Genomic DNA, 23,831 nt, shown 5'->3' with positions numbered 1-23,831 from the left:
GGCATGAGTAGGTGTAGGGATGGAGGGATAGGTGGGTGGGTAGAGGGATGGATGGGTGGAGGGAGGCGTGGGTGGAGGGAGGCATGGGTGGGTGGATGGAGACATGGGTGGGTGGATGGAGGCATGGGTAGGTGTAGGGATGGAGGGATGGATGGATGGAAGAATGGGTGAGTAGGTAGATAGGTGGGTAGATGGATGGGTAGATGGAGGGATGGGTGGGTGGGTGGAGGGATGGGTGAATGCAGGGATGGATGGGTAGATGGGTGGGTGGGTGGATGAATGGATGGTGGATGAAAGGGTGGGTGGGTGGAAGGATTGGTGAAAGGAGAGAAGGAAGGAAGAATAAATGATTTCATATGAAAATAAAAAACCCATTGTTGTCAAGTCAATTTCCACTCATGGCGACCCCATGTGTTATAAAGTAGAACTGCTCTGTAAGGTTTTCTTAGCTATGGTCTTTACAGAAGCAGATCACCAGACTTTCTTTGGCTGCACTGCGGGGGGGTTCATACCGCCAGCCTCTATGTTAAAGCGCAAATGGCTTGCACCACCCAGGGACCTCAACTTCACGTGGTGGCACATTTATTCCTCAAAGGCTCAGATGTCTACTGTGAGCCATTTACTTAGCTAGGCGTTCCTCGGAGAAGGACAGCTGAAGCCTTTGCTCTCAGAGCGTTTACAGTCTGTTGGGCAGTAAAGACTACTTGAGTCATCACGTCATCACAAGTTGTGATGAAGTGCCGAGCAGGCAGAACCTGATGCTGGGAGGAGGCCACCGGGCCTCGTTCTGGTTCCAGTGGTCATGGAGTGTGTCTGTGAGGACGGGCATTTGAGAAGAGATCTGAAGGAGGCTGTCTTCTTACTAGTTTCTGACGCCCATGAAGAAAAACTTCAAACCTACAGAAGGGTTGGTTCAAAGAACAATTTCATGGACACCCATACAGTCTCCACCTAGATCAAACAGCTGTTGACTTCTGCCATATCCGCTTTGTTGCGCCTTTTTCTGTTTTTGGAAAATTGAAACATCTAGAACACAGTTGCAGGTACCATGACATCTCACTCCTCAGTACTTGAGCACATACTCTGTAAGGGTAGACATTCTCCTACAAAACCATGGAAGTACTATCGCAGTAATTCTATAATTGCATCTGGTACTCAGACCATACTCAATTCCCCCAGTTGCACCAAACTGCCCCTTTTGAGCCAAGATGACAGCCTAGGAGACCCTATGGGGCAGTTCTGCTCTGTCACACGGGGTCACTATGAGTGAAAAATCGACTAGACTGCACCTAACAGACACACAACCTTTTCTTATAACATTTACTTTTTTTTAAGTGACCGTGGGTCAAAGATTTATTTATCTCATTGAGGAGAAGAGTGAGATGGTAAAGTTGATTCCAAGAGCATTTGAGGAATTGGATATTTATAGGCATAAAACCCAAAAAGAGTTAGAACAAGACTGCTGGGTTAGATTTAAACAAAGTGGTGAGTGTCCTACAGGGAAGTATGTCATCACCCTCGGGATTATCTTCTCTGTGGGACATAAATCTACAAGATAACATGTAACTTTGAAGTATCTGGGCTTTAATCAGAAAATAAAGACCACAGGCACATTCTCCTAGATAATCCCTGGACACGCGTGTTAAAAATGCCCAGGTGTGAACTGAAAGGAAGCCTCCCTTCCATCCACCACACCTGCTTTTGCCTTCTTTGCAAGTTAGGGATAATTTTTTCTTAACAAGACCTTCTTCCCTGATCCTTCCAGCCAGAATCAACTCTTCTTTGTTGAGAAATTATTGATATACCCTAAAATCATTGTAACTGCTTTGTGATTGGTAGTCAATGTATACAGTTAGGCCACCTTCACTGCAGTCCAGTGTTAGAGAATTTCATCACTCAAAAGAGTTCCCTTCTGCCTGTTTGCAGTCGACCCTGCTCCAGCCCCAGGCAAATGCCCATTTGTTTTTTCCTCTAGAAATTTGCCTTTTTAAGAAATTTCATATAAATGGAGTCATGCAAATTGTCTTTTGTGTCTGGCATCTTTCGCTTAGCATGATGTTTTTGAGGTTCACCCATCTTATAGCACCATGTTATGGTAGTTTGTTCTTTTTTCATTGCTGCTTTCCTCTTCACCAGTTGGTGGATTTTGGGATTGCTTCCAGTTTGGGGCCGTTATGAATAATGCTGCATATTTGCATCTCACGGGTATGTTTTAATTCTCTTGAGTGTATTCCTAGGCATGGAGCTCCCGGGCATACGGTAGATGCCTGTGTTGACTGTATCCCTAGGCATGGAGCTCCTGGTCATACGGTAGGTGCCTGTGTTGAGTGTATCCCTAGGCGTGGAGCTCCTGGTCGTACGGTAGGTGCCTGTGTTGAGTGTATCCCTAGGCGTGGAGCTCCTGGTCTTAGGGTAGGTGCCTGTGTTGAGTGTATCCCTAGGCGTGGAGCTCCTGGTCTTAGGGTAGGTGCCTGTGTTGAGTGTATCCCTAGGCGTGGAGCTCCTGGTCATACGGTAGGTGCCTGTGTTGAGTGTATCCCTAGGCGTGGAGCTCCTGGTCCTAGGGTAGGTGCCTGTGTTGAGTGTATCCCTAGGCGTGGAGCTCCTGGTCGTAGGGTAGGTGCCTGTGTTGAGTGTATCCCTAGGCGTGGAGCTCCTGGTCCTAGGGTAGGTGCCTGTGTTGAGTGTTCCCTAGGTGTGGAGCTCCTGGTCTTAGGGTAGGTGCCTGTGTTGAGTGTATCCCTAGGCGTGGAGCTCCTGGTCATACGGTAGGCGCCTGTGTTGAGCGTATCCCTAGGCGTGGAGCTCCTGGTCCTAGGGTAGGTGCCTGTGTTGAGCGTATCCCTAGGCGTGGAGCTCCTGGTCCTAGGGTAGGTGCCTGTGTTGAGTGTATCCCTAGGCGTGGAGCTCCTGGTCGTACGGTAGGTGCCTGTGTTGAGTGTATCCCTAGGCGTGGAGCTCCTGGTCGTACGGTAGGTGCCTGTGTTGAGTGTATCCCTAGGCGTGGAGCTCCTGGTCGTACGGTAGGTGCCTGTGTTGAGTGTATCCCTAGGCATGGAGCTCCTGGTCTTAGGGTAGGTGCCTGTGTTGAGTGTATCCCTAGGCATGGAGCTCCTGGTCGTACGGTAGGTGCCTGTGTTGAGTGTATCCCTAGGCGTGGAGCTCCTGGTCTTAGGGTAGGTGCCTGTGTTGAGTGTATCCCTAGGCGTGGAGCTCCTGGTCGTACGGTAGGCGCCTGTGTTGAGTGTATCCCTAGGCGTGGAGCTCCTGGTCGTACGGTAGGTGCCTGTGTTGAGTGTATCCCTAGGCGTGGAGCTCCTGGTCGTACGGTAGGTGCCTGTGTTGAGTGTATCCCTAGGCGTGGAGCTCCTGGTCCTAGGGTAGGTGCCTGTGTTGAGTGTATCCCTAGGCGTGGAGCTCCTGGTCGTACGGTAGGTGCCTGTGTTGAGTGTATCCCTAGGCGTGGAGCTCCTGGTCTTAGGGTAGGTGCCTGTGTTGAGTGTATCCCTAGGCATGGAGCTCCTGGTCGTACGGTAGGTGCCTGTGTTGAGTGTATCCCTAGGCGTGGAGCTCCTGGTCCTAGGGTAGGTGCCTGTGTTGAGTGTATCCCTAGGCGTGGAGCTCCTGGTCGTACGGTAGGTGCCTGTGTTGAGTGTATCCCTAGGCGTGGAGCTCCTGGTCGTACGGTAGGTGCCTGTGTTGAGTGTATCCCTAGGCGTGGAGCTCCTGGTCGTACGGTAGGTGCCTGTGTTGAGTGTATCCCTAGGCGTGGAGCTCCTGGTCGTACGGTAGGTGCCTGTGTTGAGTGTATCCCTAGGCGTGGAGCTCCTGGTCGTACGGTAGGTGCCTGTGTTGAGTGTATCCCTAGGCGTGGAGCTCCTGGTCGTACGGTAGGTGCCTGTGTTGAGTGTATCCCTAGGCGTGGAGCTCCTGGTCGTACGGTAGGTGCCTGTGTTGAGTGTATCCCTAGGCGTGGAGCTCCTGGTCGTACGGTAGGTGCCTGTGTTGAGTGTATCCCTAGGCGTGGAGCTCCTGGTCGTACGGTAGGTGCCTGTAAGAAACTGCCAAACTCTCTTCCAGAACTGCTGATGCATTTTCCACTCCTGCCATCGTGTGACGGTTCCAGTTCCTCCACACCCTCGTTGTCACTTGTCACCGTCTGTCTGTTCAGTTCTCCCCCGGAGGACTTTCTAGGTGTCTTCTGAATGAAGAAGCTCCTGCTGGGATTTGGCCATTCTGCTTTGTAGAAAATCAGCCGGCGGAAGTGTGTGCTCACAGCCCAGGGGCCTGTGCAGGCTGTCACAGGGAGAGCCCTGCGAGCCCCAGACCCAGGCTGGCCAGCCCTCGGACCCTGGCCCACGGGTGACCTAAAACAACTCTGACCCTACAAGGACTTTAAACATTTTTTAAGTTGAGGTGTGATTTTCAAGCAGAATGCTCTGAAGTATACCATTCAGTTTTTGTTTTTAGTCTTTTTATTTATTTATTTATTTATTTTAAAATAATTTTTATCATGCCATTCAGTTCTGATGAGTGCACATTGAGAGAGTGTTTCCATCACTACAGGTCTTTGTGGCCCTTCCCAGGCAACCCCCTCCAAAAGCAACCACAGATCTGGTTTCTATCCGGGCCTGGGTTTTTTTTGGTGTGTCCTGGTGTTTTAATTAAAATAATCTCAGTGTAGGAAACATCTGACAACCACAGTAGAGTATAAAGAAGAAAAGGTCAGTGCAAACAGTTAAGTGCTGGACCACTAGCCCAGAGGTTGCTGGTTCGAACCTACCCAGAAGTGCCTCGGAAGACAGGCCTGGCAATCTGCTTCCCGAAGGCCACAGCCTTGAAAACCCTTCAGAGCAGTTCTGCTCTGCACACGGGGTCGCCATGAGTCGGAATCAGGTGAGAAGGCAACTAGCCACCACCACCCGGGCAAGACCCGCGTTAATACTCTGTATAGTGCCCTTTGGTAGGTATTTCTCAGTATCTTCTTACATTACGAGCTAGAACTTGGCTGTGTGTTGCTCGGCATTACGCTTACTTCTTACCATGTACATCCCCCGTGTAACCAGGGACCCGGTGCCCGAGGTTTAGACGGATGCCGGATGCCGGTTTAGCGGTGGTCTGCGCATCCTTCCTCCGAAGAATCCCGTGTCTTCACCGGCACGCCTGGCCTCGTCAGTTCCTAGAAGTCGGACTCCGCGGGCAAGCCTGGGAGGGGGGTGCAAAGCCGCGTCTAGGCCCTACGTCCCTGGCCCTGTGCAAGGCTCGGAGCCTCAGTTTCCCTTTAGGATAGGACCAAGCTGCACCTGTCTGCGGCGGTCGGGAGACTGAGATCGTGGCTAAGCGTGCCCAGGTGCGGCCGCTGGAGCCGCCCAGCTGCGCGCACCTTTCGCCCGGTGCCCCTGCGCCTGTCGAAAGGGGGCGCAGCTGCCTTCTGCTACCACCACCCACTGTGGACACCCACGCGCCCGGGACGCTGAGGTCTCCCTGGCGCAGCCCCGCCCCCGGCCCCGCCCCCGGTCCCCGGCCCCCGGCCCCCGGCCCCCGGCCCCGGTCCCGGTCTCCCGGGCCCAGGTCGGGGTCTCGACGAGCCAGGCTGGAGCGTTGGAGGCGGAGCGAACCGAGCGTCGTGCGCTCCCGGCATCTGCGCGCGACTGAGTGGCCTGGCTCCGCCCCGCAGCCGCAGCCCTGCCTTGCGTCCTGTGCGTCTGCGGGTCGGTCCCTCGGTCCCTCCGTGGGTCGGCCCCGGGTGCGGCAGAGGGCAGTGTCCGCGGAGCGAGGCATGGAGCCGCCGGCCGCGCGATCCTGAGCCCCGCGCGTTCATGGTGAGTCGGGTCCGCGCCCTCGCCGCCGCCCGGGTGTTGTAAGCTGAGGGGGGATGTTCCTCTGTGCACGTATGTGTGTGTGCTTGTGCGCGCCCGTGTGTGTGTGTGTGCGCGTGCGTGTATGTATGTGTGCGCACTCGCGTGTCCGTGTGTGTGCGTATGTGTGTGTGCGACTGTGTGCGGTACTGTTAGGTGTAGTAAGGAAAGACGCTCGCGTATGTACAGAGGTGGGGCGTTTTTTCCTCCGGGGCGCTCTTTTGTCTGTGTTTGGACATTCTTCCAGGGTGCAGTGTCAACGGGTCCCGTGGGAGAGGGTAGGAGCGAGTGCAAGGCCTTCAGCAGAGTTCTTGTTACCCAAAACGTAGATGCTTACCGTGATCCTGTCTTCAGACAGGTGAGCTGTGGACCGTTTGCACAGGGCGCCCAGGTGCTCTGGGTCCACAGGGTGGGCAGATCACCTGCAAGAGCACCCGGCTCCTGGACACTCATCTCATTCACCAGCCGGCACGTTGAACTTAATGTTCTTGGTGCTCTGCCAGGAGTCTGCACCCAGAAAGGTCTGGGTGTTCCCCAGGTGCCCGGGTTCCCGCTGACTTAGTGCTTTCTGGGAAGACACGGGTGGGGAGTGGCCTCGCACTGCTGGTGGGCAGGAGAAAGTGAGGTGAGAATCGGTACTGACTCTGGAAGTCCACTCGTCCCACTAAAACGGCAGCGCAGGCCCAGGCTCTGGAGCAGCGCCCACGGCTGCTTGCGATGAGGCCCTCCTGCAGTGAGTTCTGTCCTGTGGCATGAGTACTCCCCAGCCAGTCACACTCACACTCCCTGCCAGCGTCTAGACACCTGCTGCAGCCAGGTGTCTAGCGCCCACTCATTCTGCTTTAACCTTGGCATTTAACAGGGCAGGAGGCAGGTTTGGAGGGTCAGGGGTATACTCAAGGTCACACTGCTGGGGTGGTGGCGGGGGAGGGAGAGGGTCAGCCAGGCCTGCTGCCGGTGCCCCCCCACATCCCACCTTGAGTTCCCACTCCTGACAATCCCCCCCTACATCCCCCCACACACCTCCCCTCTCCCCGCCCCATGAGTCCTCCCCACCCCCTCTCTGCCCCTACACACCAACTCTGCGGCCTTGGGCACAGTTCTTGTCACTGTGAGTTGCTGCTGTGTGGGATGACTGCCTATCTGTGTCTCACCTCAGGGGCACCTTACACCCTCACCATTTGTTTCAAATGATTAATCGTGACACAGTGCAGTTTACTCAGAGGCTGAAGCTTTGATGTAGGTTTTGTCTAATGACTTCTCTCTTTCTGGCTGAAGTAGAGTTCCAGGAAGCTAGGAAAGCTTTGACTGCCGGCAGCTGGCCTGCTGAGCCCTCTCCCAGGCTGCTAAGTAGTATGGACAGTCCTCGTGTTGACCGTAGTCCTAGCAGCATTGCCTTATTTGCAAATCTTGATTTCTTTCTCTTAAATATTTCTCGAGACAGGTTTTTTTAAAGTTCTTTTCTCATCGGCAGATCAATCAATGAGTACTCTCCGTGCTGGGAGGAGCACCCCCCACCCTGTAATGTGGCCCTTCCTCCATAAAGCCCTTTCTGGCTCTGCTCCAGATGCAGCACGTCCCCTACTCGGTGCTTGTCTACCTGCTCAAGCTGCTTGTGAAGCCTAATCTGGAGCCAGCAACCTGGGCTCGACTCCATTCCCCACTGCACGTGCTCACCCTCTTGAGCCCCCCCAGTGTCTCGCGTGCTTCCTCTGCTGTGCTCCCACCGCCCTGTGAGCCACTCGTGTGCGTCTGCTGTGCCCCCACCACCTCATGAGCCCCTCGTGTGCATGGTACGGCGCTGTCTTGCTTTCAGGTTGCAGCTTCCCTTGGGTCCTCTGCTCAGATCTTTCCCGCCCTTGCTTGGCTCAGGCTGCACCTGTGTGAGACACACTTCTCAATTCCCAGCAGCGGGCTTCTGCTTTCTGGGACCCACAGCACTAGGTGCCCACGGCTTGCTGCTTGGCCTCCTCGTGGCCTCTTTATTCATGTCCTTTTATGGGAGCTTCCTTTGTCTTCCTAGGAGCTGGGCCTGTCTCCTGGGGGCTGGGCACAGTGTCTTATCTGTTGCTTCAATGTGGATGCCGCGTGGCCTCTTCACAAATGGGCTTCCCTTTTTCTAGGTGGTCCCCTTTCCTCTTCTCCCTGCCTGCTAAGCTGGTGCATTCCTAGTCTGGTGTGGAGCTGGTCCTCCTTGGCCACCTTGGCTCTCACTGCCTCGGTCTGGACCTTTGCTGGGTCCATAGATGTACTCACAGCCCAGCTGGCCAGTCCTGATCAGCCCTGTCCAGTGGCAGGCCACAGCTGCACCCACAGCCCAGCTGCCCAACCCCTGTTGGCCCTGTTCTGGCAGCAGGCCAGGGAGTGCAGTCACAGCCTGGCCCTGGCAGGGCTGCGCCTGGTGTGGCCGGTCTCAGAGTACACCCACAGCTCAGTGGTCTGTTTGAGCTGTGCATGTTTAGGTCAGCGGCAGGTCTCGTGTGCTGCTTCCTCGCTAGTGGTGGTCTTGTCTCCCCAGCAGGGTGCATTCGCTATTCTACGCTCAGAGTGGAACTCTGACCTCCTAGGTCAGTAGCTTGCACGCTTTTTTTTTTCTTTTTTTGTGCTTCAAGTGAAAGTTTACAATTCAGGTCAGTTTTTCATATAGAAACTTATACGCACATTGTTACGTGACCCTGGTTGCTCTTCCTACAATGTGACAGCACACTCTTTCTCTCCGCCCTGTATTCCTGTGTCCATTCAACCAGCCCCCCCCACCCCGCCGCCTTCTCATCTCCCCTTCCGTAAAGTCTCGTGTGTCTACTTGAGCCAAGAAGCTCACTCCTCACCAGTATCATTTTCTGTCTTATAGTCCAGTCCCAATCCCTGTCTGAAGAGTTGGCTTCGGGAATAGTCCCAGTCTTGGGCTAACAGAAGGTCTGGAGACCATGACCTTCATGGTCCCTCTAATCTCAGTCAGACCATTAAGTCTGGTCTTTTTACTAGAATTTGAGGTCTGCATCCCCTTTTTCTCCTGCTCCATCAGGGATTCTCTGTTGTGTTCCCTGTCAGGGCAGTCATCGGTTGTAGCCAGGCACCATCTAGTTCTTCTGGTCTCATGCTGATGTAGTCTCTGATTTATGTGGCCCTTTCAGTCTCTTGGGTTCATTATTACCTTGTGTCTTTGGTGTTCTTCATTCTCCTTTGCTCCAGGTGAGTTGAGACCAATCGATGCATCTTAGATGTCCGGGCACTAGTGTTTAAGACCCCAGACGCCACTCTCGATAGTGGGAAGCGGAATTTTTTTTTTTATTATTGTTTTTTAAGTGAAAGTTTACAAACCAAGTCAGTCTCTCATACAAAAACTTACATACACCTTGCTATATACTCCTAGTTGCTCTCCCTCTAATGGGACAGCACACTTCTTCTCTCCACCCTCTATTTTCATGTCCATTTGGGCAGCTTCTGACCCCCTCTGCCCTCTCATCTTCCATCCAGACAGGAGCTGCCCACATAGTCTCATGTGTCTGCTTGATCCAAGAAGCTCAATCCTCACCATTATCATTTTCTATCCCATAGTCCAGTCCAGTCCCTATCTGAAGAGTTGGGTTTAGGAATGGTTCCAGTCTTGGGCTAACAGAAGGTCTGGGGACCGTGATCTCCAGGGTCTCTCTAGTCTCAATCAGACCATTAAGTCAGATCTTTTTACGAGAATTTGGGGTCTACATCCCACTGCTCTCGTGCTCCCTCAGGGGTTCTCTGTTGTGTTCCCTGTCAGGGCAGTCATCGGTTGTAGCTGGGCACCATCTAGTTCTTCTGGTCTCAGGGTGATGTAGTCTCTGGTTTATGTGGCCCTTTCTGTCTCTTGGGCTCGTAATTACCTTGTGTCTTTGGTGTTCTTCATTCTCCTTGGCTCCAGGTGGGCTGAGACCAATTGATGCATCTTAGATGGCCACTTGCTAGCGTTTAAGACCCCAGACACCACTCTCCACAGTGGGATGCAGGATGTTTACTTAATAAATTTTATTATGCCAACTGATTTAGATGCCCCGAAACCATGGTCCCCAAACCCCCACCCTTGCTGTGCTGATCTTCGAAGCGTTCGGTTTATTCAGGAAACTTCTTTGCTTTTGGTTTAGTGCAGTTGTGCTGACCTCTCCTGTATTGTGTGTTGTCTTTCCTTTCACCTAAAATAGTTCTTAGCTACTGTCTAGTTAGTGAGTACCCCACTCCTTCCCTCCCACCTTTTGTAACCATTAAAGAATATATTTTTCTGTATTTAAACTATTTCTTGAGTTCTTATATTAGTGGCCTCATAGAGTATTTGTCATTTTGCAATTGACTAATTTCACTCAGCATAATGCCTTCCAGATTCATCCATATTGTGAGATGTTTCATGGATTCGTCGTTGTTCTTTATCCCTTGTATAGCATTCCATTGTATGAATAGACCATAATTTGTTTATCCATTCATCTGTTGATGGGCCCTTGGTTGTTTCCATCTTTTTCCTATTTTGCATGCTCTTTAATCATGATCCCCAGTTAAGTGGTTTACAGTGAGACCTGATGCACATATGTAACCAGACACAGAACCGAAACAAGCTGCCCTTACCGTGTGTCCTCTGGTATTTATTGTTTCATTAAAAAAAAATGCTGGCATGACTGATTGAGCCAGTGTGCGCAGTATGCTGGCGGGTGGCCGTTTATGTGTAGCTCTCACGCAGTCATCACGGTCGTCTCCACTGTTGCTTCCGTGTTACAGCTGAGGGGACTGGGGCTGAGAGATGCGCAACAATGCACCTGTGGTCAGCGCCGCCAAGCCCTGCCGTGTCACGTGCCACCCTGGCGCTGGGGGTACATGGCAGAGCACTGCTGCTTCGCCAGGCCCCTCCATCTCCAGAATCCAGAGAGGGAGTGGTCCTGTTCTTTGTCAAGTTGTTTGTCCAGCCTGGAAGGGAGCCCTACTGCTGGCGCCTTGGTAGCTTCGGGAGAACCACGTCTGGAGCAGGGCCTGTAACAGGTGGCAGCGCCCTTCACGTGCTGGACAGCGGTTTAGGATTCATGATTTTGGAAAGGCCCCCTGGGATTTCATTGGGCCGGCTGTCCAGGTTGCTGCTTATTTTTTTTTTTAACTGTACAGTCCTCTCTGTGACAACACACAAGTGTCTATGCTGCATCTTCACTCACCGTGCGTGTACTGTTTCTGTCACAGTTGGAAGCTGTATGTGGACTGCACACGGATGATTAAGCTCAGATTTTTGCTTGTGAGGAGCTTGCGTGGATTTGCATGGAGAGGGGTGGCCTGCGGGGAGCCAGAGCGCCTGGCTTTAGTCCCAGCTTCCCCCGTACTAGCTGCACGAGCCGTGGATGTCTCTGGGCCTCCAACTTCTATCTGGGACGCAGGTGAGGGCCGCTCCTACCTCGTGGGCTTGAGTGGACCCAGTGTAAATTTTGTTGTGGTAGTTACCTGCCCTTGAGTTGGCCCCGACTCACGGCACCCCCCATGCACAGTGGAATGAAATGCCTAGTCCTGAGCCATCGCCATGATCGGTTGTGGATCAGACCATCGTGATCCACGTTTGGGAACAGCTTACCCTGGGGCCCAGCACCGTTGGCTGCAGCGTGTAGCTCAGAAGGATGGTCATTGCTAGTTCTTGTTAAAATGCAGAGTGTCTCAGAGTCCTTCTCAACACAAAGCTCTTGGCAGATTTCCTATAAAAGCCAAGATGCTTGATACCTGGGTGCTGGACTCAAGGCTTCCTGATGGCTGGTCCCTCTGAATCGATGAACCATTTTCTCAGCTTTTGGCAAGTGGGGACAGTTTAACATTTGAATTGGACCCGTTTTAAGCCAGCGAGCGGCGCTGAGACACCTCACCTCCTGTGTCCTGCGCGGACATGGGCCGCCTCTTGGCACCCTTGTCTCTAGCCCACATAGGAATCAGATTTTTTTTCCCACTTGTTGGAAACCGTGGTCTTTCTGGCTGAGAAGGTAATTGCTTGACAAATAACTTTACCGGCAGCACCCGTCTTGGCAGCCAGTGTCAGAACAATTCTTTTAGCGGTTAATCACTCACCGCCTCGTGGCGCTGCTCCCGTTGTTGTCTGGAGTGGTTGCTTAAGCCTCAGCTTCTCCCACTCCCCGCCTCGGTCGTCTCCCTCCAGGGAGGTGATGAGAGCTTTGTCCGTGGGGGCAACAAGAAGGTGTGGTTGGGTCTGATTCTGCGGAGGGCCCAGGGTCCACACACGTCATTCAGAGCTGGCCGCCCTGGCACCAGCTCTCACCAAGCTCTCCAGCTGCTGGTGGGTGTTTGGAATGTGGTCACTAGGTATGACGAGCTCACCATTGCCGTTTACAACGAATGGAGCAAGTCAGCGCCCCAGCAGCACAGGCTGTGCCTGGGGATCGTGGGCAGGGCAGAACTTACCAGGTGACAGTCCACGGGGATGGCATTTGAGGATGCGAAGGAGTTTCTTCTGTGATGTTGCTTTGAGAAAGCGAAGCAGTGTTAGTCACCTCCATGCGAAGGATTCCCAACCCCTTCTTCATTTCAGAAAAAGATTTCAAGAGCTAACAAAGGTGTATAAAATGTCGTGGAAGAAAAAAAAAAACCGAACACGTTGCCATCGAGTCGATTCCAACTCATAGGGACCTTGTAGGACAGAGTAGAACTGCCCCACGGGGTTTCCAAGGAGCGGCTGATGAGTTTGAACCACCGACCTTTAGATTAGTAGTGGGGTGAGGAATTAGGATGGGGGTAGCTAGAGAGGAGACCAGGGTTGGGGTGGTTGGCTCGGAGCCACTCTGTGGCCATTGCAAGACTCAGTCAGAATTCACAGTGTCCAAAGACGGATGTACTCCTTGTACTCCGAGAGGCACAGGGATTGAGGCAAGTATGTAGCCCTGCTGGGGGCAGGCAAAGACGAGACCCCCAGTAACCCCCAGGAGTATGGAGGACACCCAGGGCTGTATCGCAGAGCGACAGCCTGCAACACCCAGAGTGGGTCATTCTTCCTTCTGGACCGCAGGAAGTATTAAAGTGACCATGAGTCACCCTCAAAACCAATTTCAAGGACTTTCATTAAAAAACAAAAGCCTTCCCTGAGGGAGCAGGAGAGCAGTGGGATGTAGACCTCAAATTCTTGTAAAAAGACAAAACTTAATGGTCTGACTGAGACTAGAGGGACCGTGGAGGTCATGGTCCCCAGACCTTCTCTTAGCCCAAGACAGGAACTATTCCCCAAGCTAACTCTTGAGACAGGGATTAGACTGGACTATAAGACAGAAAATGATACTGGTGAGGAGTGGGCTTCTTGGCTCAAGTAGACACCTGAGGCTATGTGGGCAGCTCCTGTCTGAAGGGAAGATGAGAGGGCAGAGGGGGCTCAGAAGCTGGCTGGATGGACACGAAAAGAGAGAGTGGAGGAAAGGAGTGTGCTGTCTCATTAGGTGGGGGAGAGCAACTAGGAGTATATAGCAAAGGGTATATAAATTTTTGTACAAGAAACTGACTTGATTTGTAAACTTTCACTTAAAGTACAATAAAAATTAAAAAAAAATAAAAAGCCTTGATTTAAGGTGGCTTCATCCCTGGGGAGCGCAAACGGTTACTGCACTTAGTGGCTAACCGGAAGGTTGGCCTTTCAAGTCCACCCAGAGGGTTTTGGAAGAAAGGCCTGGCCATTTCCTTCTGAAAAATCAGTCCTTGAAAACCTTGTGGAGCACAGCTCTGCTCAACACACATGGGTCACATGAGTTGGTGCTGACTTACAACTGGTTTGGGGTTTTTTTTTGTCATCACCTCAGAACTGTTACCAGTTACCCCTGGTGTCTTTGTCCCAGGAAAATGAAGACAAGGCTAGACGACCCAGCAGGCCGCCCTCCCCCAAGCAGAATGTGAGGAAGAATCTCGACTTTGAGCCTCTCTCCACCACTGCCCTCATCCTGGAAGACCGCCCCGCGTGAGTCTTTCTGAGGAATAGCCTGTTTGTTCAGTGGACAGTGACAGCGTGCTAGTCACCTTGTCATTAAAAAGAACTGGGGTCGCCGGAGGACAGGCTGCCGTCACTCGTCACCATGCCGAGTCCCTCTCGGCTCCCAGAACCCACATGTGTGCTGAGGGCTGCTCTCGGCTCCCAGAACCCACATGTGTGCTGACGGCCGCTAAATGACTCATCTGAAAAATGGCCCTTCAGCATGGAGGTTTGGGCCAGGATTGTTCGTTCCTGTGGCTTTTCTCCTTCATCTAGCATTTTAAAGTGTTATAAGTGGTAGACTGGTTTGTAACTGCAGGAAACACCAGGAGGTGGGCTGGGCACTGAGTCTGCGTTCACAGGCTGCTGGCCACCGGGCCTCTGCCCCAGGCCCCTGTGTGACAGATTGTGTTTGGAGATGAGGCAGGAGGGACTGCCCATCAAAACAGGGTTTGAAGTTTTACACCATGTTAGAGAGATGCAGAAATATAGTATGCGTTTTTATATAAAATCAGATGAGCCACGGGGCTGATAAGAAACTTGCCCTCGTAGAAACCTGTCCAGGACATGTGTTGACACAAGCATGTGCTGTGTGCAGCCAGGGTACGCAGCAGTGGTCAGGGGGCAGGGGCGTGTTGGAGTGAAAAATACCAAGATTTAGCATTTGTTTATTAATACCAAGATTTAGCATTTGTTTATTGGAATTATGAATAATTGTTAGTTTTTTCCTACTAATCTGTTTGCTTCAGATTCCCTACAATGAGCAAATTGTTTCAGTTTTAAAAGAGTATTTTTATGAAAGAGCTGAGCTGTTGGTCTTTGTTGACAGTCTCGAAAAATGTAGGTTTTGGTCTTCAGCATATTTTTAAGTAAATAATGCTTCAGGTTTTTTCCCTGGAAGATTTTTATTCAGTATTTGTAGTCTTTTATTCAGTATTTGTAGTCTTTTATTCAGTATTTGTAGTGGTGAAAGCCCCTCTGTTTTCCATCAAGGAATCTCCCAGCGAAGCCAGCCGAAGAGGCTCAGAAGCACAGACAGCAGTACGAGGAAATGGTGGTTCAGGCCAAGAAACGAGGTAATGGGCCCACATGCTCGGTTGCGGATGGCCAGGAAGGATGAGCTAGCGTCCTTCTGGGCCCTGAACTTTGGTGACGAACACTTTATGTTTTGAAACTTCTAGTTTCCTGTTAAAATGCATGTTTCTACTGTCCCTTTCCGGGAGCTTTATTCAAGGTGAGAAGGCTTTGGACTTCCCCAAGGAAAGGGGCAGGGCAGAGTAGGGAAGGATAGGCTAGGAGGACCAGCCCGCAGGAAGCTCCTGCTGGTTATGCTGGCCCCATCTCTCGCCCTCTCTGGGCACAGTTTTGCTTATTTACAGGTTTGTTTATTTACAGTTTTGCTTATTAAAGCCCCTTGCAGCACCTAAAAACCCCACTCTTCTGGACTGTTTAAAAAGCACAGTTATGTGTCACTTAATGCCCACGATGCGTTCTGTGAAATAGGACGTTATGATCTGTGTGACCACCTGGGTCCACGAGGCGTCCAGCTGCGGATGCCTCAGGTGAGTGCTTGACCAGGTCCTGCCCAGCCATGGCCCACAGCCCTGTGAAGGTCACAGCGGGGAGGCTCCAGGCGTGGGCCAGGGCAGCAGGGGAACGGTCTCAGCAACCTGGTACCTCTGCCCTGGCTGGGCCTTGCAATGGCTGCCAACCTCGGGCGCTGGGGAACAGGACTGGGGGTCTGCTCCTCCCTGCTTCAGGAGCGCCTGTTACATGGGAGGGGGCAGTGGGCTTGCTGCTGAGTCAGGCTGTTGGCATCCCAAAGGGTAAGCGCCAGAGCACAGGTGTAGACGCGGTCAGATGGGGTCTGAACAGACGTTATGCAGCACATGACTGTATGTGGACTGAAACGGGCGGTACTTCTCAGAGTTGCTTCTTACACGTGAAGAGCAATGCTTGGTAATCTTGCATTCGGTCCTGGACCAGAGGGCAGAGGTGTTTGTAGTGGACTCTATTGGGGCAGTTGCCGGAATTAGAATGGGTCTGTGGGTTGTGTTGAAGTACCGTGTGAATATTAACGTCCTTATTTTTGCAGTTGTACTGAGGTTGTGTAAAAGCGTGTCTCCGTTTTGGGGAAATAGATGCTAAAGTATTTAGAGGTAAAAGGTCACAATGTATACAGCTTACTCGTAAGTGGTTCTGAAGGAGCAAAGCGATCGAGAGAGGATAATGAGGCAAAATGGCAACTACAGGGGTTAAGGATGTACAGGAATCGTTGTTAAATCCTTATGATTTTTCTTTAATTTTAAAATTATTTCAAAACGAATAGTTAAAAGAGTAGCCGGTAAGCTGTTAACCGCCAGGATGGAGCCCCCTTGGGAGGGTGGGCGGGCACAGAGGGCTCTGGTGTTCCCTCACAGCCTGGCTTTGTCCCGGTGTTGGTTACGTGGGCATATCCAGTTCATATGACTGAGTTTTATACTTACTTGTACCCTTTACTGGGCGTACACTGTACTTGAAAAGCTTACTGAGAAATAGGTGGTGCCCGAGCGTGCTAGGGTCTGCGTTGAGTTAGTGCTAGACTGTCCGACTTCGCACTGTCCCGTGGCATGTCACAACGTGACCTTTGGGTATGGTCACCGTGCCTGAGAACGACGCTGTCCACCAAAGGCCTTCTTCTCATTGTTCCACTGGGGCATCTAGAACTGAAGGAGGCTCAGCGGCGGAGGAAGCAGCTGGAGGAGAGGTGCCGGCTGGAGGAGAGCATTGGGAATGCAGTCCTCACCTGGAACAATGAGATCCTGCCCAACTGGGAAACGATGTAAGAATGCGAGGTGGTCATGGTGGCTAGGGCTGTGTTCACTGCGGTGCACATTGCAGGCTGTGACGGCATCACTCGAGGGCCTGAGTTGCATAGAGCCCCCTCCCTGAGGTGTTGGTTCTGCTCTGTCCTTCCTGTATCGGCCCCTCCTCCTTCCTCCCCAGCAGCCAGAAGGGCCTTTCTAAACACAGTTGACGTCCCTTCCCCACTTAACATCTCGGTGAGTGCCCGAGACTTTCAGGCTCACGTTTGAGTTCCTCAGCTTAGCAGGCAGGGCCTGTGCAAGCCAGTCTGCCCTGCCCTTCAGCCTCCCTGTCGCCCCTTCTTCCTTGAATGGAGCCCCGTCCCTGGGGTGTGGGCCTGGGGCCTTTGCTGTCCCTTCCTCTGCCTAGAGAGTGCTGGGTCTTTTGTGCCCTGGGCCTCAGCTCTCAGGGCAGGTGGGGGGTTGTGACTCAGCAGGTGTCTCTGGCTCCCAGGCCCCAGGGCTGGGCACACGAAGGCCAGTGTTTCTTCTTTGAAAACAGACTCACGGTCCTTCTCCTGTCCAGGTGGAGCTCTAGAAAAGTCCGGGACCTGTGGTGGCAGGGCATCCCACCCAGCGTGCGCGGCAGAGTCTGGAGCTTGGCCATCGGCAACGAGCTGAACATCACCCACGGTGAGCGCCCGCCGGGCCCGCCCCCTGCCCCACACCTGAGGGGAGAGACAGCCGGGCGGTCCTGGTGCTTCTAGCTGGTGATGCGGAGCACAGGCCCTGCTGTCTTCCTATGGCCTGGTCTTCCCCAGGTGGGTGGAGGGACGGTGACCCTTGTCAGAGCTGACTAAGAGCCGGTCCTGGCCGTGAGGAGTGGTGAGGGGATATGGTGGGAGGAGGAGTCTCCGTCTGTGGGGTTGTACCTGGTACCTGTTGGCTTTCTGTGGGATTTTTTCTCAGGCAGCTGATGTTTAAGTGTCTAGAGGAGACCAGGTACTGTTAGGATGGGGATCCTCTAGGACTTGGGGGGTCCTCTAGGACTTGGGGGGGTCTTCTAAAGTTGGGCAGTCCTCTAGGATGGGGATCTTCTAGTGCTGGTGGTCTTCTAGGGCTGTGAGTCCTCTGGGGTGGGGTGCTCGGGTCCTGGTTGCTTGAAGTCTTTAGAGGGGATGGGGCATGTGCTCACCTCTCGCAGTCTCTGTCACGTGTGTGCGTTTGCGTGAGTGTCTCCTCCACCGCGTGGGGCCCCTGGCGTCCCGCCCTGGCAGCCAGAGTGAAGCTGGCAGGAGGCATTGCAGGTACAGTGAAGTGCTCCCCCCTCAGCCACCCTTGTCTGCTTCCCTTTCTGAGCCTGAGCCGCAGGCAGGCCTTCTCTTGTCCTGGGTGAGAGCTGGGGCGTGTGTGCATAGCGGTTGCGGCAGTTCTTTGTTGAAGATGTCTGAGGGTGAGATTGGTTTCACCTCCCCTGTGCAGCTGGGGTTTGTGCTGTTGTTGTTTTTATTTGTGTCTTTACGGCCAACCCTACCCCATGATTGTGGGCCCTGGCAGGGCTCCCCCGCAGTGTCTGAGGCCAGCGGGTTGATCAGGTGGTGACCAGGAAGGGTGTAGAGGGAGAGAGAGAACCTTCCTCAGAGCTCCATTTTCAGCTAAGTCCTTACCTGGCAGTTTTGTCTCAGTGTCTTCACAGGAGAAGATGTGTGTAACACTTGACAGGTGGGGTACTTTTTAAAAGTATCCCCAGAAGTAGAGGTTTGGAGAAACTGCTGGACGTTTACCTCGGCCCGTGTTCTTAGGGTTTCTAGACTCCACCGGCAGCCCTGCTTAAGCAATGGAATGTGTGTGTGATCTGGCTTTCACCGATGGCTGGGCTGACTTGTTTAAATGAAGACCTACAAAGTCTCCTGTGAACCACATCATAGTAGATAGGGCTAAACAGCTCATGAATGAGACACATGATCTGAAAGTTTTGTTCAAACCTTGATAACAGCCTGTTCTGTTTAAATTGTCTTACTTGTATGATTACCTGCCTGATGTCTGTTGTCTCCACTAGAGTTAGAACTAACACTCCAAAGCTGGGCCCTCACCTGGCCCTCACCTGGGCTATCTTGTGGGCCCTCACCTGGACCCTCACTTGGCCCTCACCTGGGCCCTCACCTGGCCCTCACCTGCTATGTTCTCCACTCTGTCTCCTGTGCCCACCACAGCTCTTAGCAGACAGCAGGCCCTCAGGGAATATTGTTGGATGGACAAAGGCCATCTTTGTGGATCCCCCTTTGTCTCAGTTTTGCTGCGTGTTCAGGCAGTGCAAGAACACGGATAGCCTTGACTTTTAGTTGTTGAGCACCAGGCATTGAATTCTGTTCTTTATCTGCAAGGTCTTATTCCATATTGACTACAGTCCTGTGGGGACAGGCATTGTTAACTTCACTTTGCTATCGAGGTTTAGTATCCTGGGAAGGTTCTGAGCTGGGCCCAGGCCTCATGGGGTGTGGGGAAGCTGGAATTCCAGTCCTGGCCTATTGTGGAGCCCATTGTCTTAGGCTGGGTTCTCTAGCGTATATATAAATGACAGGTGCAGGATCTAGAGGGAGTATGAGCTTTGCCAGAACGTCTGTTGACACTGGATGCAGGCCACACCCCCAAGGAACTCTCCTTCCAACTGGATGGGTGGCAGAGGTCCTGGCAAATCAGTGGGCTCAGCCTTCGTATCCATTCTGTCAAGGGTGGGACGTGGAATACAGCCCTGAGGTCTGTGAGAAGAGCTGCATGTGTGAGCACGAGTTACCATTTCACTGTTACCACACTGCTCAGTGACAACCACTGAAGAACAAGCTCCAGGCTGAGGGCTGTGGGGACCATGGTCTTGGGGAACATCTAGCTCAACTGGCATGACACAGTTTATAGAGAAAACGTCCATATTCTCCTTTGGTGAATAGCATCTGGGGTCTTAAAAGCCTGTGAATGACCATCTAAGTTAATCCACTGGTCTCATCCCGTCTGGAGCAAGGAAGAATGAAGAAAAGTAAAGACTCAAGGGAAAGATTAGTCTAAATGACTAATGGACCACAACTACCACAGCCTCCACCAGACTGAGTCCAGCACAACTAGATGGTGCCCGGCTACCACCACTGACTGCTCTGACAGGGAGGCTCCCGGACAGAGCTGGAGAAAAATGTAAACAAAATTCTAACTCACAGATAAAGACCAGACTTACTGGCTTGACGCAGACTGAAGGAACCCTGAGAGTATGGCCCTGGACACCCTTTTAGCTCAGTAGTGAAGTCACTCCTGAGGTTCACCCCTCATCCAAAGATTGGACAGGCCATGAAACAAAACGAGACTAAAGGGGCACACCAGCCCTGGGGCAAGGACTGGAAGGCAGGAGGGGACGGGAAAGCTGGTAATAGGGAACCCAAAGTCAAGAAGGGAGAGTGTTTACATGTCATGGGGTTGTTAACCAATGTCATAAAACAATATGTGTATTGACTAATTAGAAGCTAGTTTGTTCATCTAAAGTACAATAAAAAATATTAATAATAATAAGCTCCAGACATCGGGGAGACTTGGAGACTGTCTTGTGGGACCCTGGTCCTGATAGCCAGCATCCTCACCTTTGAGACCTCTGCCTATTTCTGGCATGTGCTTGTGCCCTTGCCCCACTTGGAGGCAGTGCCATGCAGGTGGCAGCTCCATCTTGTCCATGTCTGGAACCAAATGGCTTCTCTGCTGTCCCTCCTCCATCGATCAGACACTCCATAGGCGTGTTGCTCTGTGTCCTGCCTGTGCACAGGGGTGAGTGAGAGACTCCCATAGTCATGGTCCCCAGGAGCACACACCCTAGTTGAGGCGATACATACACACATAGATCAAAGCAGTTTTGTGGACATATGCCAGTATTCCTTCTCTACATGGAGTGGCGTCTTTAAGTAACATAAGTGTTCCTGGCCAAGCTAGTGGGACTAACTCAGTGGACCTGGCCTAAGTAACGGGCACGGCGTGTCCCCGGTGCCCTGAGCGTGGATTCTCGCTGTGACGGGCATGGCGTGTCCCCGGTGCTCTGAGTGCAGGTACTCACTGAGGCCTTTCTCACAGAACTCTTCGACATCTGCCTTGCCCGAGCCAAGGAGCGGTGGCGGTCCCTGAGCACCGGCGGCCCCGATGGGGAGAGCGAAGGTGCGTCCAGCCTGAGCCCGTGGGTGGTGGGGTGCTGTGGCCACTGCTCATGTCGTTGCTGACTGAGCAGCAAAGAGCTTGCTTTACGGCAGTGGGGTAGGTGCAGGTCTGTAAGGCTCCATGGGAAAAGGGCCTTTAAAGGCATACAAATTAGAAGAAGCTTTTATAGGAAATAGCATACCAGTTTCCGAGGGCATCTGTGTCCCAGCATGCTAGTGGGCTGCTCCTGCCCAAGGCCTTCCCCGCAACGGCTTTCCTCAAGCTCCTCTCTGGGTCGACATCGTGGTGCTGGCGTCTAGAGGAGGTGGGGGAGCTGCTTCCAGAAAGACGGAGATAAATGCACGTTGGCCAGGCCACGCTCCTGGAACCTCTCATCACTCACCAGTTTTTTTTACCGATTTTTTAAATGCTGTGTACATGGTATTGGAACTCAAATAGAAAACAAGTTACTCAGAGACACTCGTTAGAAATGGCTCCCACGTGATCTGAGTAAATACCAGCGATGTCTTAGATCAAGCAGTGATTTTCTCTTCTGTGCCTGGAGTCCATCTGTGGACACTATGCGTCCTCTTGCGTTTCCTGACTGTAGTTGTTGAGAGGTAAAATCCAGTGAGATTTTGATTTCAGACCTTGAGAAAATGCCTGGCGATGGCCTGGCTGTAGCTGATGCCCCCTAAGGCGGGGCCTCGTATCCTGCTGCTGTGTGACTCAGGTGCAGCCAGGCTGGGGTGTGTGAGGAGCGCCCCATCTCTGCCCCGTCCTGCCTTGGGCCAGCACGGTGACCTGCCCCTTCCACAGATGCCGGCCTCCCGGCAGCTGACAGAGAAGCCAGCCTGGAGCTGATTAAGCTGGACATCTCCAGGACATTCCCCAGTCTCTGCATCTTCCAGCAGGTAGGTGGGGGACATGTGTTGCTGTCAAGTATGTTTTGTCAAAAATGTGCAGATGCCAAACTTCGTACACATGTAATCAAGTTTGAAAAGAACTTGGTTTTTTTTAGGATGGGCAGGGTGGGTCTTATTGTTGATACATTTAGCCTTTTTAAAGCAACTGTGACAGATCCTTCCTGCCAAGTGTTCAATGTGGCTATGTTCTGCTTTTCTTCTTTGTATTCTGCTTTTAAAGGCAGTTCGCCAAGCCACTGAGGAGCAAGCAGAGGCTCAGCTCAGCTCTGTGCACCCACTTACTAACCAATGGTCACTCTGCTCTGAGCTGGGAACCAGTGGGAGAGGCCCTCAGTCCTGACAGAGAGCTTGGGGACACTGAGAGGGGTCAGTCAGGTTCAGTGAGCCAGGATGGGGTCAAGCACCAGGGGAGGGACATTCTTGGGCCAGGGGGCGCTGGCGCCAGGCCCCACCAGAGTTCCGGGGTGGAGGACTGAGCAAGGCTGTGTCCCTGGGGACTAGGGAGCTGCTGCCATTTTGGAATGACTCCACTGGAGTGAACACAGAGCCTGAGCATCCAGCACCACAGCCCAGGTCCTGAGACAGAGGCCTTAGGCAGCTCGGTGTCACTGGGTCTGCAGACCACTCTGCCCCCTCCCCATCCTCCTGTACTCCCCGGGAGAGGCCTGGACCCCGGTCTGCAGGATGGGAGCTCTGGTGTGCCACCTGTGCTGTGGAGGCTCTTACTCTGTCACTTCCCTGGGTCCCCAAGTCCAGGTGGGAATGTCCCCATTGGATCTCCAGGAGTCATTGCGACAGAGGAAATAATTTGCAGAGTGACCTGGGCAGCTGTCCTGGCCGCGTTAAGCCTGGATTTGAGGAAATCCGCCAGCCCTTGGCCCTCATCTCCCTCTGGGTGACCATCCTGGGACCCTCTTCTCCCCAAGTGGCCATCAGCCTCTTTGCTTTCCTCCTCTGCTGGCTCCCGGGCCTTAGTCACTGTGCTGGGTGGCTCCTCTCTGCCCTCAGTGAGCTGGTCCAGGTTCCTGTCTGGGGAGGGACAGGCTTCCCAACTGGCACCAGCATTGCTGGATCTCTTCCCAATCCCTGCGGGCTGTGGTGGGGCCCCTCCCTGTAGGGAGGATTTTCACCTTCGACTTGAGGCAGATTTAGGTTTTCCTTCTGAGTAGTCACTGTCTAGGCTCTTTGCACTGTGAGCAGCTGCTTGGGCTCTTTGCACTGAGTGCACTGAGTCTGCTCATCTGTGACAAGGGGTGATACCACCCGCCTCACCGGGCTGCCTGTCCCAGCACAGAACAGACGTCTGATAAACACCAGTTATTATTAAACACCTTCGAGAATAGTAGGAAACTAAAAGAACTAAGTCCAACCGGAAGTTGAAGAGTTTTTTCACGTCAGGCAGCAGCAGCGAGAGTGGTAGACAGAACAGTGGCACAGCCGACTGAGGTTTTGTTCCTCTTTTTAATCCAGTGTAGGGGATATGTATGCCCTAATAGAAAGTAGGTTACAGTTCTTCCTCATAGCAGAGACTGAAAGTGAAAAAGGAAGAGAAAATTCTAGGACCATCCTGTAGAAAGGGGGCCACTAGAGCTCAGACATCAGCTGGAAGCCTTTGCTCTGGGGGTGCTTTGAGGTCTCTGTGTTAGGGAGGGGCAGGGTGCCACAGGATCTGCCTCTCCCTACAGTAGCCGTTGAGCAAAATAGAGAAGTCAGAGTCCGGCCTGGGGCCACTCCCACACCTGAGATCCCTCCCTCACCTGAGGCCCTTCCCACACCTGGGGCCCCAGCCTTTCCTGAAACACCTCCTAGGGACTCAGCTTCAGGACTTCTGGTGGGGAGAACCACTGGGATCACCCTGGTGCAGGAGTTCTGTGGATGGGGTTGGAAACAGATGGCAGGGGGTGGCCTTTCTCTTTCAGGGTTCCTCTGGGTGTGTCTCCAGCAGCCTGTGGTTCCTAAAGTTCTAGGTTTCATAAGTGGGTGATATTTTAAAACCAAGACCTGGGGAGAGGGTGCAGCAAGCCATGAGATGCCGCAAAAAAGGGCCCTTACAGTCAGCAGTGCTGACTGCTTGGATCATCTTCTCAACAAGGAAAAGGGCATCGGGCACCAGAGTGAGAAGCACCCCACAGCAGTGGTGGAGGATCTGAAC

At 52.7% G+C, this 23,831-nt stretch overlaps 2 protein-coding genes across 52 annotated transcripts in view; both read left to right on the top strand.

The window, feature by feature from the left end:
* Nucleotides 1-23,831, top strand: part of TBC1D14 (TBC1 domain family member 14) — a 78,342-nt gene that overhangs the window by 41,932 nt on the left and 12,579 nt on the right. Inside the window, exons 1-7 of one of the 2 annotated variants that reach the window (XM_049886776.1) lie at nt 5,666-5,822; nt 13,679-13,797; nt 14,803-14,885; nt 16,513-16,630; nt 17,179-17,285; nt 20,694-20,774; nt 21,573-21,667. In XM_049886776.1, the coding sequence (XP_049742733.1) occupies nt 5,820-5,822; nt 13,679-13,797; nt 14,803-14,885; nt 16,513-16,630; nt 17,179-17,285; nt 20,694-20,774; nt 21,573-21,667 (606 nt within the window). In that variant the 5' untranslated portion in view covers nt 5,666-5,819. Of the gene's footprint in view, nt 1-5,665; nt 5,823-13,678; nt 13,798-14,802; nt 14,886-16,512; nt 16,631-17,178; nt 17,286-20,693; nt 20,775-21,572; nt 21,668-23,831 lie in introns of those variants that run through there. The other variant, XM_049886777.1, reaches the window with a different exon arrangement.
* Nucleotides 391-5,489, top strand: LOC126077401 (translation initiation factor IF-2-like). 50 transcript variants are annotated; one of them, XM_049886753.1, is made up of 3 exons: nt 391-2,365; nt 2,621-2,671; nt 2,875-5,489. In XM_049886753.1, the coding sequence occupies exons 1-3, from the start codon at nt 2,182-2,184 to the stop codon at nt 4,203-4,205; spliced, it is 1,566 nt and encodes a 521-aa protein (XP_049742710.1). In that variant the 5' UTR covers nt 391-2,181; the 3' UTR covers nt 4,206-5,489. The 50 variants fall into 50 exon arrangements, 46 of the variants coding, with proteins under 46 accessions (XP_049742710.1, XP_049742700.1, XP_049742702.1 ...); XM_049886743.1 differs by having other exon boundaries at nt 2,519-2,671; XM_049886745.1 differs by having other exon boundaries at nt 391-2,416; nt 2,570-2,671.

The sequence above is a fragment of the Elephas maximus genome, chromosome 5, assembly GCF_024166365.1.
Source record: "Elephas maximus indicus isolate mEleMax1 chromosome 5, mEleMax1 primary haplotype, whole genome shotgun sequence".
Lineage (NCBI taxonomy): Eukaryota > Metazoa > Chordata > Mammalia > Proboscidea > Elephantidae > Elephas > Elephas maximus.
The sequence above is the reverse complement of the archived record's forward strand: the minus strand, read 5'-3'. Positions and strand labels throughout refer to the sequence as shown.

What these genes read in the sequence shown, in the direction of transcription:
- LOC126077401 (XM_049886726.1), top strand. Translation starts at nt 2,182, where the DNA reads ATGCTGCATATTTGCATCTCACGGGTATGTTTTAATTCTCTTGAGTGT. An exon ending in AGCTCCTGGTCCTAGGGTAG is followed by an intron (nt 2,672 to 2,874) that starts GTGCCTGTGTTG and finishes GTCCTAGGGTAG; the next exon opens with GTGCCTGTGTTGAGTGTATC.